At 50.1% G+C, this 17,669-nt stretch overlaps 1 protein-coding gene across 2 annotated transcripts; it reads left to right on the top strand.

Moving 5' to 3' along the window:
- Nucleotides 1–508: 508 nt before the first annotated feature.
- sty (sprouty signaling antagonist) lies at nucleotides 509–11,602 on the top strand. Of its 2 annotated transcripts, none has more exons than XM_055073645.2 (2): nucleotides 509–1,136; nucleotides 11,445–11,602. In XM_055073645.2, the coding sequence occupies exons 1-2, from the start codon at nucleotides 655–657 to the stop codon at nucleotides 11,518–11,520; spliced, it is 558 nt and encodes a 185-aa protein (XP_054929620.2). In that variant the 5' UTR covers nucleotides 509–654; the 3' UTR covers nucleotides 11,521–11,602. The 2 variants fall into 2 exon arrangements, 1 of the variants encoding a protein (XP_054929620.2); XR_008613634.2 differs by lacking the exon at nucleotides 509–1,136 and adding an exon at nucleotides 1,143–1,362.
- The last annotated feature ends 6,067 nt before the right edge of the window (nucleotides 11,603–17,669 follow it).

Raw genomic sequence — 17,669 nt, 5'->3', positions numbered from 1 at the left:
GTTAAATGCGCGATGGGCGTGTTTTATTTTAGATTTAACGCTGCGTAAACTGTAGATTAAGCGCGGAGGCGAGTCGCGGCGAGGATTTATCGTTCGTGGTTCCGTCATCCCCCTCTTATTCGCGCTGCCCGCCTGCTAGCCGCATGAAAGGCCAGCGCACGGCAGAACGCGGGCGTGCGGAGAGGCGTGGTGTGCGCGTCGGGCGGAAGAGCCTCCCATCACAGAAACGCAGGTAAAGTCGCGGCGGCGCACGCGCGCGCGCGCGCGTGCGTGGCTCGTTTTTGCTCGCATCGAGAGGGTTTCATTGAAGAAAAGCGTCCGCTGCCTCTTCTCCGGACGCTCGGAAAGCAGTCCCATTGAAAAAATAGCGCGTCACTTCTACGTCACGCGGGTCGCGCTCGCCGATTGGCCCGAGCGCGCGACTGCGGCGCCAGGAGAAGGACGGGCGAGCGTGTGTGCGTGGATGGAGGAGGGGAGAGGCGACCATTCTCGGATGCCCCGTCGGACCGTGGTGGTGGCGTTAGGCCTAGCGCAGCAGTGTTTGTGTGTGGGCCGGCGGCGATGCGGCCTCGACGACGATTCCGCCGCCGGGGCTGGGCCTAGGCTTCAACGGGAACCCATGCGCAGCCCGGGCCGGGCCGCTAGCGCTCGGCCATGGCCCGCTCGGGATCGCGCGAGCTCATCTCGCTGGGACAGCCGCGGCCGGGCGTCGCCCGGCGCCAGAACGACTACATTGAGACCCCACTGAGGAGCAAGGATGCGGCGGCGGCGGTGGTGGCGCAGCAGCCGGCGGCGGCCAAGAAGGCGGCTGCCGGCCACGAGGACTCCATCATCTGCGGCCGCTGCGGCCGATGCCGCTGCGACGCGTGCCAGGGCCCGCGGCCGCTGCCCTCTCGCTGGGTGTGCGGCGATAAGGTTCACTGCTCGGCCGGGGCGCTGGTCGACTGTTGCTCGTGCGTGTGTTGCGCCAAGGGCCTCTTCTACCACTGGGCCAAGGACTACGACCTGGACACGGACGTGTCGTGCGCCGATCAGCCCTGCTCGTGCGCGCCGCACCGGCGCTGCGCGCGATGGGCTTGCCTCGGCCTCCTCAGCCTGCTGCTGCCCTGCCTCTGCCTCTACTGGCCCTTGCGCGGGTGCGTCAAGCTTTGCGAACTGGGCTACGCGGCCTGCGCGCGCTCAGGCTGTCGCTGCGAGCGACAACACGCCGAGGAGGCCGCCGGTTCCCGGACGCTGCTTCAGCCGCAGGAATTATTACGCCGTTAGGCCTCGCGGGCGAGGCGTTGTGCGTGTGTGTGTGTGCTGCTGCTGCTGGCTGCCGTCGCTGTTGTGCGAGCGTCGACGTGCCCCGCTGGAACAAGCGTGAGTGTTCGCCGCCGCAAAATCTCGCGCAGATAAGGCGCCCCCCCCCCACCAATCAGTCCGCCAGTGCTAACAAAAATACCGTCGGCGCCACCGCTTCGACTGCCTGGCGGAGCGAGCAAGCAGACGATGCTGCTCGGCGCTGGCGCTCTCGGCCGCTCGTCTGTGGAGTGCTGCGTGCCGTGGAACAACCTTCGCTGTCTCAACCTTGTGTCCATTTTGTACAGTAGGAACTCCCCCCTCGTAGAAGAGTTTATGCGTGCAAGACGACGCGAGTTTCGCCAATTTCGCCTCTCATCCTCTAGTTGTTCTTTTATTATTATTTTTTTCTTCCCCCATGTTCATCCCCCGTGCGCGGCGAAGCGAGACGATCTGCGTCTACTCTGTGTGTCTCTGTTACGGGTAAAATTTCGGAGCACTCCGTTTGTCTTCCTAATACATCAGGCAGCTTTACTATATACATTTTTTTTTTTTCGGCGAGGACCCGAGGCGTTCGAGCACGCCTGCCCCTTGTAGCTCGCCTCTGCGTCGATCCCATGCATTTAAACCCACCCACAGGGGTCCTCGTCGGGCATAACTGTCAGTTCCGAGCCGCCAAAATAACGCATTTATCGAGGCGGGGCGCGGAATTCAGCCCCGTTCGACCCACACACCGGGGCCGACGGCCGCCATGTTTTGAGATCGGTTAGCCCAGCCACCTTTTTCCCGCCCTATGCCTGAAGCACCCGCGGGGGTACCACCTGTGAGAAGCTGCGGCGAACAGGCGCGTCGGTGCGATCCTAAACCGTCACCAATGTCTTCCTGTCCCTGAACGCGACGAGCTTCGTCGTCGACGTGATTCCATGAGCTGTGCTTGCTGTAAATTCGCGGCCCGCAAAATGTTCGAGCCGGTGAGTTTCCCCTCTACCGAAAAAAAGAAAAAAAAAAAGATCTTGTCGCTCCCTTGCAAATACGAAAGGAGATCACAGCGGCAGTCTAGCCAAGTCGTCAACTCTGATGGGCCCCGTGTGTAACTAGCGTGCTTTTCGATGGCATTTCTCCCCCGTGCTCGGCCCCACGCACCGAGGTTGGGCCGTGACGTGGCGGGTCACGGAGTAGGCGGCCCGTTCGTTGTCGTTGTCGCGCGCGCACAACTTCTCCGGCTGACAGTTATTTGCTCCGACGCTCGCCGCGCGCTCCTTTTCCCTCCCCTCCTCCATTGTTTCCTCCCCCCTTTTTTCTTTTCTGAGCGATGATGATGGAAACCTGTTCCCTTGTACAAATGTATTTAACAAAGCTTGTTTTACATTTTTATTTTATTTTTGCAGTTACGTTTGTCTAATTTACACTGTAGACGGCAGCAGTCAACGAGTCCCGTTGTTTCTTCTCAGGTGTACGATGTTGTTTCGACTGTGTGCTGTTCAAAAGAGAGAGAGAAAACAAAAAGAGATCCGGCTGGCAGGCCCTTCTCGCGTCAGGTCAGATATTGCGTCGGGCCTGCATTTCAACGTGTCAAACTGTACATAGGAGCCAGGGCTGTGCAATCACTGTGGTCTTCGTTACTAAACGCGAAGTCCAGGGAGCGTTTGAATCCAAAGGTGGAATGGATTACAGCTTCTCTTCTTCTTTCTTATTTGTTTTGTTTTTCTGTGTGTGTTTCTCCAGTAGTTGGCGTAGACAGGACATAGAATGACCCATGTTGGACCAATGTGGCTATCTTGAGAGTTGCGAATGCGCCAGCTGACCATCTGGTCGATGAACAACGCTCTCTGGATAATCGGTTAAAGAGCCAGGCGGTGTTCTATATTTTGAACAGGCACGATGTTCCCTCCTCGTTCCCCCGATCGATGTTCAGCGCCGGCAGCCATTTTGGAGTGACATAAACCACGCTCATGCATTAACTACAAGGAGCTCGACACTGCTCCTATAGCAAAAGATTATCGATGTGTCTCTCAGTCCCTATCACTGCCGATTACCGAGCATCTTTGCCGTCTCGTTTTGCTGCATCACTAAATCATTTCGCGTTCCTGTTAGTCGAGAACTTCCTGTACCATAAAATACTCTCTGCTCCTTTAGAACCGCCTGTGCCCCACGAGAAAGCAGCCAAACTCTACGGTTATTCTCAGTAGTTTAATAACGTACTGCCCGACTTCTCCAGGATGGGCTATTCCGATCAAAACATTTCTCATACGCCCACCGCTTACGGGCTGCTCTTCTGCGTTCATCGCGCAGCGGAGAAGTTCGGAAGAAAAGGTCACTCGAAGGTTCTCGGAGCGGGGGCGGCAGCTCGTGGTACGCGACCGCGAGTCGACTCGGCTGTTAACAAAAAGCCGCGCGCATTGGCGTCGCGTGCTTGTCCTGTCGGCGGCCTTGGTGAGCCGTGTTCAGTTGCACGATCGAAGACTTCCATTGTTTTGCACAGCCCTGGCGGATCCAAGCTTGTGGACACGCTCCGGCTCGTCGCTGGAAAGCGAGAGGTTCACTGTCCGTACACGCCACGCACGCTTCGAGCCCTCGCTGCCAAAAAGGGGTTGGGTATCAAGGGGGTGGGAGGCGACGTTCGTGTGCTTCCATGCCTGGCGCGAGGCTAGCCGACGACCGGGCTCCGAGCGTGGGTGGATCACGCGCCGACGGCGACCGTCGCTCCAAGCGTCGCGAGCCCTTCGAGGGACTTATAAAGAGAAACACCGAGTCAGTCTCGACTGGTAGGGCATCTTTTTTGTCTGTGTGCGCGAAGGAAAGGGTAACTGCGAGGAGGTTAACGTTCTATTTTCTTTTTCTTCATTTGCTAACCTACAGGTTGGGCTGGAGACAGAACAGACAAGGGGGTTCGGATTAATCACGCGCGCTAGACAAAGCACAGCGTGTCTTTAGTCGTGCACTCAAATCGCTCGTGTGGCTCTCTCTCTCGGTTGATGAGCGGTGAGGCCAGGCTCCCAGAACCTTAACTTAGGTCTGCTCAAGGCACAGAGCAGAGTGCGGCGGTCAAACCAAAGGTCACCCGTGCTGCTCGGCTATAGTTCTGCAGGAATAACAGACGCGTACACTCAAAAGCTAGAGAAAAGGACAGAACAGGAAGGACGTACATCAATGAGCGCTTTGTATCTTGCCCCCCCCTCCCCTTTACTTTTTCATTTTTCGCTGAAATCACGATGTCGGTGACGCTGCGGATTTCGCGCTGGACCTTTCGCAGACCGTTACTGTCTCCAAAAGCTTCACTGCGAAAGCGTAGACTACCATTATAGCCTAGCTTAGTATTTCTCTGTAGCGTTTCCCTTTCGTACGCGAACATAGTGCCTGTCTCGCTGACGGAAGTAAATTACCTTGTTGTACCAGTCCGTTCGTTTGTCGGCGCTCGAAGAAGAAAGGGTGGCTACGCTCCACGCGCCGTGACGTCATTTCCTACCTTGATCCTTTGTTTTGTTCCTCCTCATTGACGTCACCATCACTTTCCCGAGAAGTGGACGAGGCGCACGTTTACCACAGCTTTACACTTTTCACAATCATGCGAGATGCAGGAGAGAGAATCCCGAAATGCCCCTGGAGGTGATTCTTGCGCACAGGAAGGAGCTTTAAAAATAAGTTTGTCGCTTCAAATCGAGTACCAGCAACAACAACAAAATCTGCAGCCCAATTTCGCACAGAATAGCTGGTAGTTGAGGTACTGCGTGAGCACGTTTAAATGTAATGTTTTGCCTTGGCATCCTCTGCGATCCGGTACTGCAATTGTTCGTTTCGTGAAATTTTTGTCGCCTTAATTCGTAAAAGAGAATCCCAGTTCTAAGCCGAGAAACAAAATATTACGTGAAACTAGGCGGCAGATAGTTTTCTCTTTACTGATATTATGTTAAAATAACTCCAGGAGGCTGCTTCAGTCACTCTGCCACCATGTGTCTTGACTGCATTTGGAAGATCACCTGACTGCCTTATTTTCAAAAGGAAAAAAAAAACGATAACAAGCAGACTGTTTGGTGTCGTGCTTACGTTCTCGCCAATCTGCTCTACTGAGCTGACCAGTTTTCTTAGGTTTTCTGGTTTTCTAAGCATTGATTTTCGCAAAGCGTAGAGATCATGCTTCCCAGTGCGAACCAGAAGGAGAACTGGACTGCGTGCCATTCGTTAAACATAAAGAAAGGACATCGCGATCTTGTATCGCTGCCCACTTAAGTTGTGAATCCGCCTTAACGTGTATGTCTTCCGAGTAATTGTAAAGCTTCCTAGTGCGAACTTTTTAAAAGAAGCCGTTCAGTAAGTGACCGCTGCGCTGTGTGCCTTTCGCAGTGTGATTACTATTATTATCTTTAGATCTTGATTTTGTAGTTCTTCCCATTTAGGCTATGTTTGCCCACAAACTTGCCAGTTGTCTTTCAGACTTTCTGCGATGTATGACGCTGTGAATACGAATCGGCATTCGTAAGCGGTTACCACGGCTTCCTATCACAAAAAGTATTGTGTTTAAATAACTTTAAATAACGCTGGAGAAAGCGTTAGCTCCACGACCCCTTTATCTTCGTCTGCTTGCTTGACCGTATTAGGTAACGCCAGCATGTTATCTTAGTTAGAAATTATTGCTCGGAAGAAAGTTTAAGGAAAATGACGATGAGTAGATGATACAAAGTCAAGAGCCACTGTAAGCTGCATTAGGAGCTTTCCGATACTCTGGCTGTAGGCTAAATCTGGCGCCGCATGCTGCTACTTTATTTTTGGTGTACTAAATGTCAGTCATTGTGACCGAAGCGTAGTTTTAGCATCGCAATATTATCAAATTTATGTACAGTACTTTTTTGCGCCGATTGGGGGTATCGCAACAGCCGGTTTCAGGCGGAAACATTGTGCAAACAGAAATTTACAGCCGGTGTGGCATCAACTACGACTTCTCGTAGTGTCTCGGTAACATCTGTTCACTAAAATTCCCGCCGCGGTCAGTTCAGTGGCTGCAGCCTCCCACTTTCACACATGAAGCTACTACACGCGAGTTCCATTTCCCGGCTACGGCGGTCACATGTTGTTAGGGAGGACTGGAAAACGGTCGTTTATATAATTACATACAGGTGCGACGTTTAAGTGATTCGAGGTGGTCCAAATTATACTAATCCAAAGCACTCCACTCTTGCCAATGGCCAGCGAGATGTCGTCTTCGGACGTCGAACCTCATTAGGAAATCGAATCTTTATACTGGTGGGCGTGTTCATGCTGCTACCATTGTCAAATGCTGGTATGCTCGAGCTGCTTCAAGCTTCGGCAATCACGTATACTTCGGCGACGAGATAGCGAAAGCCTGTTTAAGGAGCGCGCTTTAGTAGCAGTGAGTGGTACGAAGAGCGGTAGACTGAAGCCGCCTATATATTATTCATTATGCAAAAAAGAAGTGAGGCGTGCAGACAGGACACAAGAGTAGAGAAGTGGACAACACTCTTGTGTCCTGCCTGCACGCCTCACTTCTTTTTTGCACAATGAATCCTTACCAACTAGCTCAGCTTTCTGTCGTTCTCCGCCTATATATAGTGTTTTAAGTTTGGTACCTTCTTTCGCGGCTGAGCTGACGCAGAAAGGAACAGAAGAGGTGTGAGAGATGTGCGATAGAAAGGCATGGGAGAATGTAGACGAGAGTGCGTGACGTGCGGTACACGACAGCTGGGCAAATCTTCCCTCTTCATTTCGTCGGCAATGTGAAAACATCAAAGCATTCGTGCCGCCGTCGTGAATAAAGCGTGCGAAAGCGCCGTGCTTTCTCTCGCATACTGCACGCGAAAGCACCTCTCTCTCTCTCTCTCTTGGAAATGGGAAAAAACGAAAACATGCGAGCAGACGGTCGATCTCTGAAGTGCCGCATCTGAGCTCAGTTACTTCCTTATTCAGTATACTTGGAGAGCACATTATCGCCAGCAGACGAGGGGACAAAACGTTTCCCTCTTGTCTCCGTCTTCTGGCGCTCAAATTCTCGCCAAGTGTCCGTTTTAAAAGTTTTGAGGCTCGCTGACGCATACTGTCGAAGTTACAGAAGCTTTAACACGCGCTTCTCTCACGCAAAAGTATGTCACCTGGAAAGTATGAAGGTCGGGAAACACTTTCATCTTAATTTAACGCGAAAGACGGTTCCGTAGAGGCTATTGGAACGTCATGACACGGAGCGAGTTTTTCCAACGCCGCATAGCAGTACAGCATGAAGGTGTGAGGTACACGCATAAACGAGACTGCTGCGCGAATCTTGTTTCCCGCTGCGTAGGCTTATTTATGGCAGTCGCAGCGATCGCAGGAGCAGAGCGAGCCGGTGTATCGTGAAGTCATCACGCATGCACGTCCTGATTATCGAAACCGAAAGTTTAAACCAAGTATTAATATATAGTAAATTAGACGCTTGCTACTACTTTTTTGAGCAGTTAGAGGGCTAGGATTTTAATTTAATGCAAAATTGAGCGAGAGAAAGAGAGAGGGGGGGGTCGAAAATTCCACTTCATTGCTTTTTTAAGTTGACACAGAGCTGTCTGCGTTCCCGTGGACAAGAGGTTTGGACCAGTGGCCGATTTCCTACGCGGCTGATAAGGGCAGAGAAACAACGTTCCTTTGGCATCAAGAAGTCCCCAAGAATTTGATGAGGTGGTGACAGAGAGAGAGAGAAACTTTAATTGACCTTTGGTCAAGGTTTCAGCAGGTGATGTGGCAACAAGAAGTCCCCACGAATTTGATAAGGTGGTGACAGTGAGAGAGGGAGAGAGAGACCTTAATTGACCTTTGGTCAATGTGGCTGCAGGTGATGATAGGAAGTTTGCGGGTACAGCGGAGCGTTCACGAGTAGCAAGAAGACGTCATATTGCCGTTTATTTTGTAGCTTCCACAAGGCTGCTGTAGATAAGGGGACGGAGATTGCGCGCAGCTTTTCACCGGCTGTACAAAATTATGGTGGCTGCAATGACGTCTATGCATACTCCCGTTGGCACGGGGTAATAAGGGTCTCGCAGGACAAAGTTATGCTGTTTATTTCAAGGTAGCGCTGGCGCGAGACGCAATATGAGACCTTAAGTTTCTTAGCGATGTTACGAGTCTCTTTCAGTGAAATCAGTTCACGTGCACTTCGTTTTGCCAAATGCTGCGTAAACGGCTGACGTCTGCTGTTTGCTATCGGCGTTTTCGGCTCTGGCTTCGCGTTACAGGTGCTCTGAGCATACCGAAGCGCTCTCGTTTATCACTTCGAGGCTCCCGTGCCTTTCCCCCGTATGTGTAGTGGCTCACTCACTTCACACAGGTTGCTAAAAAAAAAAAAGTTTCGAAACATAAAAGCGTTTCGGTTCGTGGGGCTGAGAAAAAAAACGCATCGCATCCGCACCACGCGGTATGACTTCGGAGTTCCGACAATCTTTTACGTGATTCTCCTATGTACGGAGGACGCAAAATGATATCTAAACCGATTCGGTAGCAACAACTCGTCAATCAGTTCGCTTGGGTCACATGGCCGTAATCATTATACCTAGTTTCAAGCATGATGTAAGTATAGTACCACTTACTGGCAGGGAAATCAGTGAAGGTTGTGCGTACCTTGTCAATATTACTATTCAGTAATAAAGAACTCAGAGGACGCGAAGAGAACGCGGGGTCATCGATTGCTATCACTTAACATGGCCTCGGCGGTACGAAATAAGCACGAGCGAGACAGAGAAAGAAATGATGAAAATCAGACATGGTCACGAACTATTCAGTGTGGGGCTGTTGTAAAGCCAAGTTCCGACACTGTGGGCAATCTAGAGCTGGATATCAGGCTAGGGGTTAGGTTGTGGTCGGTCATGCTTTTACTAGGTGTCTTCCAGATGGCAAAATTTATACAGATGCGCGTTTCAGCCAGCACTCCAGCTGGTCAAAATGGAACCAACTATCTGTGCTACCGCGTCTCACAGCCTCCATCGTTGCTTTGAGAAGTTAAAGAACGCCATGAATCAGTCAGAGAGCAAGCAAAATACAGTTGGCAGAGTCGCGACTGACATTTCGGCTTTCAAAAGCACCCAGAAAATTGGCTTCTGGTGGGCATTTCACGTTACGTCTTTATACAATTTATTCAGCTTCCAACATGATTAGCTGGTTCGAGCGAGTGTACTTTTTTTCTTCTTCCACCAAGTCCTATGGGAGCTCGGACGATTCGCTCGCATGAAACGTGTTCAGCCGTCGTAGCGCGAGCAAGCCCGTCGCGATTTCTAGTGGTAATTTTATTCCGCTTCCCGTCACCTGACGAAGGCGTTAGCGGCGCAGAAGGGCATCGCGGCGACTGGCGTGGTGGATGCCGGCGGAAGCGTGGCGCCGAAGAAGGTTGGGGTGGGGCTGTTTACTGCCCCATCTCCTTCCTGTACTGATCGCTTTCCAGCGACGAAAGCAAGAGAAATGACGAGTTCGAGTGACTGTATAGCTTGTTGTACGAAAGCGCACATCGTCTCCGGCTAAAGCTCTCCAAGAAGCGTCCGCTCTTGTGTCTCGTGCCCAACTTGGACTGGGCAGTCAATTCTTAGAAAGACATAGTTCGAAATGTTGGCCCCGATTTGCCACGGGTCTCGGTAACCGCCTTGTAAGCTTTTTTATATATATATATATATACCACCCGTTCCACGTGGTACAATTTGGAGCGTACTCGAGTGGACGTGCATCGAGCGCCGGCATACACGTCGACTTCGGCCCTGCTGAATTCACGCAAACTTCGGGCCTCGATGCTGCTCGGAACAAGGTTCGATGCACTTTCGCTTCCGCGAGAAACGTAACTGCCCACTTGACCGATGTGCTAGTCGTAAAACTCATCGCGGATGAGTAACGCTAGAGAGAAAGGTATTTACCCGAGACCCATGACATTGAAAGGCTTTTTGAAGCAAAATTATAATTTTCACCGACGCAGAGTTGTATACTATACGTTTTGTTTGTCTGTGGCGCAGTACGAAATTGCCCAGAGAAGCTAAATTTGGCTTTATGTAGCCTCGTCCAAGTTGCAAACTGCCGGCTAAAGCAAAACGTAGCCGCTTATCTATTGGCAATTACGATGAAGTATTTCAGCACATTCTACGAGGAACGTACAGGGAGAGAACCAAAAATCTACCAGGACTCCGGCATGAAACTTTGCACAAAGCACGCCGCTTCTTTGAAACTTTCGTCGGAGATGACGCTTCCTGTCTCTTTGTATAGAGCTCCACACAGAATGTGTCCCCTTCCTTGCAAGTGGTGTATTTATTTCCCCGTGTCGACAACGTTACTGCTGCTAGAGCACCCCTGCCTGAACGAGAGGCTGGCGGGGGCATGTCGAGCAAGAGACATATTACAAAGATATTTATGTATACCGATCCGTGCGAAGGTTGCACAACAACCTTTCTTTCTTCTTGGTTTCTGTTGTTAATTTTTTTTTTATGTCACTGTGCTGCAGAACCCGAGTGCAGCCTGTGAGACCACAGAGTTTCATATTAAGACCGCTAGGGGGAAATCTGCCGCTGAAACCGGTCGGCTACCGTGCGAATAGTGGGTAGAGCTCATGTGTAATTAGTATGCTATTTGGCATGAATTTGTTGAGAAAGCAACATTGCAGCTTCATTCATTGTTCTTTGCGGTTCAGTTGCGTTGCGTGATGTTCCTTTCTTTAGAGCAGTGAAGCGCTTCACGTTCAAGAGTAGACTGATTTATTCCGTGATTTGTAGCGCACAATGACAATACTTTACGAGTATGCGTAATCCAAATGATGATCACGCGTGAATATATTTAAATTTCTGGAGCACTATCGAATTGTAGAAAGGGGGCAAATTATTGGCATGCAAATTTCTTGCCAAAAAAGCAAGCTGCAAGAAGGTTGACACACTACCCACTAGGGACAGCCATAGTGATGGCAGTGCGGTGCAGACACTAGCGCCAGATTTCTGCCTAGCGCTCCTAGTACGAAACACCTACGTGTAAACATGGCCTCCGAGATCGGGCGATGCGCGCCACCCAATCTCGAACCGAGCGAGGATTAATAGAGTAGTAGTTTTTCGGTCGCCGCGGGCCAACGGCGCTCGGGTGTGTTCGCAGTTGAGGCGTTTTTCGATAGCTTTTTAAGTCTTAACGGTTGCTCGACTCTAGTGCTGCGATGATTTTTTTCTTTTCTTTAGACAGCAGCGGAAGGATGTGCGGGCCGGTCTCGATGGCTCAAGTGCGAACGCCGCCGTCCCGCTGGCATTGTCGTGACTGCCGCTGCTACACGAGCTTGTGTACCATACAGACGGCCACTGTTGGCCTGTGAATAATAAAGGCGCATTTGACGACGCGACGCTGCCCTCAGTCTTACCGTCTATGAGTCTGTGAATCTTCGAAATCGAAATTCGACGTCTCTTATTCCACATTCCTGGCTCCTCCATGCAACATCACACGGTGACCGGTCAAGCTCGAAATGTATTTTTCGCGTTATGCGGCAGGATTTTCGGCAATGGCAAAAGTGATCGATTTCCCCATCGAAGTCCGTGTTTGATGTCTGCGGTAATGGTGGGAAGACGAATGTGCATTTGGCAGAACAGGATCTCTTAATTCGTCATACAGGGTAGTTCAGTGTATAAGCGAAGTGCTAGCCGACGCCGTAGCAACGATCGCTGCAAGAGTGTGACCTAACTCGGCGAGAAGCTGAAGCGAAGTAACCATTGCTGTCGAAGAATCTGCCCCGTTGTACTTTCCCGATTTCCGAGCAATAAGGACAAGAACAACTGACGTCCTTGAATGTCAACCTATGTGTTCCGTTTCATAATGGTCGTTACTGTATCAAACAAGTTGAACAATGGGCTGACATCGGTGGCGAATCTGGTGTCTGACACACCACATTTATTCACATCCATCTGCTGTTTGTGAGCTATGTGAAAAAAAAAAAAGAGAGTAAAGAAGCGGCATTCTTCTCTTATCACGGATCTGGTAATGGTTTGTGGTGGGTGTGTCTCCTGGAACACGGAACTCACATGCTGAAATTGACACTATATTTTTTTGTTTGCGTTCGAGAAAACGTAACGCGCACACGCGCGCACGCGTGCGCCGCGCGCAGCAAGGTCAAATTTTTGGCCTAATCGGAACATCTCGGCCAGGTTGAACCAGCGAAACCGACACGACACACAAGATGCGACGTCGTGGTGCGCTCTCCGTATCGTGTGTTGTCGCATCGGTTCCGCTGGTGTAAGTTCTTGGAAATACACCCGCGTGCAGTTTCTTTCGGCCGAGTGCGAAGCCAGTCCCCGCGCGCTCGTGAGTGAGACTCGGAGAGAGGGACCAAACTGTGTTCGGCTGCTCGCCGGCGGTGGTGGTGGTGTGGCGCATCCATTATCGAGCGAGGCGAGCGTAGAGAGACGACCATTCGGGCGGCAGGCGCACGCGCACACCCCGACCAGCATCAGCAGCGAGTGTGCGTGCGTGTGTGTGTGTTTGGTTCTCTCTTCGGGCGCTCCTTTTCTGGGCTAGTGCCTCGATGGCCGAGCCTGGGCGGCGGCGGGCGGTGGTGTCGGTGGCCGACCGTGGTGCCTGCCCCCCTCCCCTCTTCTTTTCCTTCATCTGCTGCTGCGGGCGAACGTCCTTCGGGCGAGACAGCGGAAGGAGAGGGACTTCCTGCGGCGGGGAGCAGGAAACGGGCCGCTCTTCTTCAATGGGCGCCCACTTCCTGCGCCGGGGGCCGTATACCAAAGCGTCGTGCCCGCCCCCTCCTTCCAACCCCGCTTCTCTGGCTGAACTGCCAGCGACGGCTGCTCGGTGGCCACGTGCAGCGACCGAGGCTTGTTTCTTGGAGGGCGCGCGCCTGCTGCTGCTGCTGCTACTCAGAGAGAGGGAAGTAAAGTGGAGGAACGCCGGTGGCGCCATCCCTCGGCGATATCGGCAAACCCCGCGTGGCCAGCAGATAGCAGAGAGCGACAGTGATGGGTGGATGATGCATAGTTAATGCTGTCTTGTTCTAATCGATACTGTGGAGAAATTTAGTTGTGGACGGGGACGCTGCCCTGGAAGCGTGACCCGACGCTATTTGCTCCTTCTTATATATAATTATTACTATATAGAGCGGTGATCCAGCAGCGCACCAGAAATAAATCACATAAGACATTGCACTGAATATCAAAAGCTCAACGTGTGATATGCACATCATGTTTTATACAACCTACATGGTTCATTTCATGCCATTGTAACAATATAGAGATAGGAACAATCTTATTTTATAAAATGGTGCACGAGAGGACTGTCTATCTCTGGCGCGGTCGTTCTCATAAGACTGGCGTAATGTTTTACGTAATAGAGTAATAAACTAGACTTGTAAGTTAGTATGTAAAAAAAGTTGCAGGCAAGTCTAACACTCTGCTTCGTGATTTATTTGAGTAAGGTACTAAACTCTGATCAATAACTTCTCACTGTGAACAAGCCATAACCGGTTCTGCTTAAGACATTCTTAGACGTGAAAGCGAAACGGCACTCCGTCTACTAAATCGGCTCAAGTTGATCAAGTATTCTTTCAAGACTCGCGTTTTCGTTCATTTTGGGGAAAGGAGATGGTTACTTGCGGAGGAAATTGAAAACCAAGCTTTCCTTTCCTAAATTTCGCGCCGAAAACTCGGCTCCTGAGCGTCAGTGTGACGTCACGATTACAAAGTATATTCTCGTACTTGGGCCGTTTTTGGCTCGGGAAAACTACTGGAAATTTCGTATTGGTTGAGTGCTTGGTTTTCTTAAGCGATGTAGTCCTTCTTTATGGCGATGTGCAATTAGCTGGAAACGAGCAGACGCTGTCACAATCCATGAAATCACGGCCAGATAGTGCGGAAACCTCAGGGTGGCGTCGCCATCTGTCTTCTCTCGCGGTAAGGGTGGCCAAGCCTCCTCTCGCGGTAGGAGTGGCCGATCAACTGCCACTGCAGATAATTAATTTACGAGTACATCACAACGTAATAGTCCTCCTTTAGTGCACCTTAATATATGCATATTATAAATTCAAATACGCACGAAATCCCGTTATTGGGAAACAATTTAGCCGAGGCACAGAAAGAAGAACGAGACCATAGTTTCATTGAAGTGTGGGACTATGCACAATTAAGAAAGTTGAGACACGACAGTTGAAATGCGCGCCGTTTCATAGGCGGTTCTCAGTTGGGGTTAACACACATGCTTGTAAGCGAACGATATTCGGTCTCTGGATCAATGCAAAGAAAAGTTCCGTTCTAAATGCTTTCCGCCTCTCACTCCTCGCCGCTCCGCGACGTCCTCTTCGCATTCTGTCCGCTTTCGCACGTCTCTATTCGAGTAAAAGTCTTGCGTATGTCGTTAGAAGACTAACGACCTGCAAATCTCAAGAAAGAGCCAAAGAAAGCTAGCGCTCTAATAAATAAACTTCTAGGCGGTGCTCTATCAGCTGTCTTCTCCCGGAGCTCTACTGTCCTGACGTGCTTTGGAGGCATTACTACGATTTCGCTACCGAAAGGGCGGCTAACTTGCGCCTACACTTGTGCAGCAACCCAAGGGAAATTTTCCTAAACCGGTTAGCAAGTGAAAAATGGAGACTACCGCTATAGCCATACCTCACTTATCGGCTCGGTAATGCGAACGCCTGTACAACGAAGCTGCCGACGAGAACGCTACCTCAGCAGCTTTTAGCGACATCGACACAAATATAGCCATTCCAGCCACGGACCTTAAACCACACTTACGTCACAAGCTGAAGAAGCACTGGCAGAAACAGTGAGGTTTTCAGGTATCCATTAAACTGCACTTCATCAAACCAAAGTTAGAGCATTGGATATCGGAGAAAACAACACGATACAAGGAAGTGCTCCTTTGTCGATTAAGAATACGTCATACCGTCGGTACCCACTCTTATCTACCGTCTGGAAGTGACCCTCCGTCATGTCCAAGGTGTGGCGACAGCCTTACAGTCCTCCATGTCCTAATCCAGTGCAAGGAAATAGAAAATCAGCGTAGAAAGTATACGTTCATCCTGCGTATCGTCAGTGTATTCTACTTCACCCAGCATCTTTTCTTAGCAATGAACCGCTTTTTAACCTGGAAACAGTTTTAATTCTTTAGATGAAGTTAATATCTCAGAAATAATTTGGCCGGGTAATGTGTAGTACAGCCTCGCCTTTAAGGCTATAGCTAAACTGACATAACTCTTTGCTGCACGTACCTCTCAGCGCTTGCTTTAATTCAAGAGCCCTGTGAAGGCAGAAGTGCTTGTATGCATCCTATTATTTATGAGACCCTTTCATAACGAAACTATTATGCCCTTTTTATTATGAGTCTTTGTCATTATTTTGATCCTTATATATTTTACGCAGTTTTAGCGACCCGTTTTTAGGCCTCCTTACAGCCGCATAACATGTACATTTGCAACTCAATTTGATCATTTCATTACTTACACAATTCATTACCATATGTCATGGCGCTCTTTGGCCATAGCTGGCCCTTGCGCCATTAAAAGCCATACATAAAAAAATGCGAAGGCCTTTACGAAAAAGAGGTAGATTTCGGCGAACTCTAGTGAGACACGTATTGATCGAACCGGTGAACAGCGAAAAAAGAAAGTGTCAACGGGAACGTCTTTTCTTGCTTGAGGAGTTTTGAAACTTGCACGAAGCCTCCGTGCTTCTTTCGTCTACACTGCATCCATTTGGCGTAGCTATAGTGTTAGCACCATAAGGAAAGAAATTTCTACTGCGGAGCAAGCCAATGGAAACATTATGAATGCCGAGCGCGCCGAAAAAAACAAAATAGCATTGTCGGTTATATTGTAAACTGTGCAGATAGCTCCTATGCATAGTCACTTGCATAGTCACTTTTGGCAGTCTTCAGACGAAAAGGGGGCACGATTTTATCATTACCCGTTCCCAAAACAGGCCCAAATGCATAGTCCTAATAAGTGCGCCCGTTCATTCATGGTAAGCCACTCCGAATGGCTTCGCCCTAGCATGTATTTTGTTTTCTTTATTTCTTTAGGTTCAGTATAATCCAATGGGACAACGCATTTACAGTTTTCTTTTTTACTTCGAACACTTAAAGAAAGAAGGCCACAAATATATTACTCGAATTACGTCGCAACAGGCTAAATATGTGTCCAGGCGAACATCACTTACAACAAAAAATGCAATTCATTCACTAAATAAATCAATTACAATTAAGTTCTTAGTTACAAACTTCACATCACATGTTTATATAAAAAAGTTGAAGGAAATTGTAGTAAATTTATAGTTTCGTGTTTCAAGTTTTCAAGACGGCCATGTAAGCCGAAATATTTCTCCTCAAATTATTTGTTAAATTTACCTAATTACGCACCCAGCACTACGAAGCGCGGCTCGCGGTGCAACCCTCCTTTGACGTAGCAGGAATGGCGTAAAATGAAGCTGCGTACTGCGTCTCGCCCCCGATGCTGAAACGACTATGCGACCAATCGGTAGTTTCGCACATCGCCACTGGGAGTAAGATCGCGAGAAGAGGGAAGTGCGGTGTATGCTATCTGGGTGTACCATGTGTACACTCATGGTGTGGCAGTGGCCTTGTGAGCCGTGTCATAGTCGGCGGTGAGTGACGAACTACTGTCTGTCCGGAAAGACGGCAGCGTCCAGTACTCGCAAAATGAGGGGGGGGGGGGTGGCAAAGAAAGCTTTTCTTTATAAGTTTTCGAGAGTAAAATACATTGCTGGCCCGGCACTAGGATAGATACAAGGACATGCGACGGATAGATAGACGGTGAGGAATAGGGGTAGGAAGTGCCTATCGGAAGAGTCAAGCGGTGGTAACTGCCTCACTTTATGGTGGACACATCAACCGCAATGTTTGTAGAAGAGAGAGAGAGAGAGAGAAAAGTGCGGAGGAGAGCAGAGTGTGCAGTGAGGTGCGCGAAATGTGAAGAACGAAGACAACGCATTTGAAAGTGATGACACTTCCTGCAGTGCACCACCAGCGGTACATTAACTATACGCGTGGCTGCGGCTCACTTTGACGCCCGCCTTGGTGGGAAAAAACGGCGGCACGGATACGAGAGAGCGGAAGCCGCGGCCGCCGCCGATAAGGGTGCGCGATGAACCGAGAAGTGGAGGACCGGAAATGACGACACGCTTGGCCGCTGACAGCGGCGGCGGCGACGACGACGACGATGTTTCGTACCGCGGGCCTTCCTGCCCCGTCACATTTCGCGTGACGCCCCCTCCCTTCGGGCTAGGCGTGTGTTCGAAAAAAAAAAAATAAACAGCATGGCGCACGGTGACCAGGGGGTGCCATTCTGGACACTGTCAAAAAGATCTATTTCAAGACTAGTTTCACTATACACCGCTGCTTCTGCAAAGAATGGTGGTTGCGTCCTTGGGTGCCTGTTCTGGACCTTGACAAATTCC

Source organism: Dermacentor andersoni, chromosome 4, assembly GCF_023375885.2.
Source record: "Dermacentor andersoni chromosome 4, qqDerAnde1_hic_scaffold, whole genome shotgun sequence".
Taxonomy (NCBI): domain Eukaryota; kingdom Metazoa; phylum Arthropoda; class Arachnida; order Ixodida; family Ixodidae; genus Dermacentor; species Dermacentor andersoni.
This window is presented reverse-complemented; position numbering and strand designations above follow the sequence as displayed.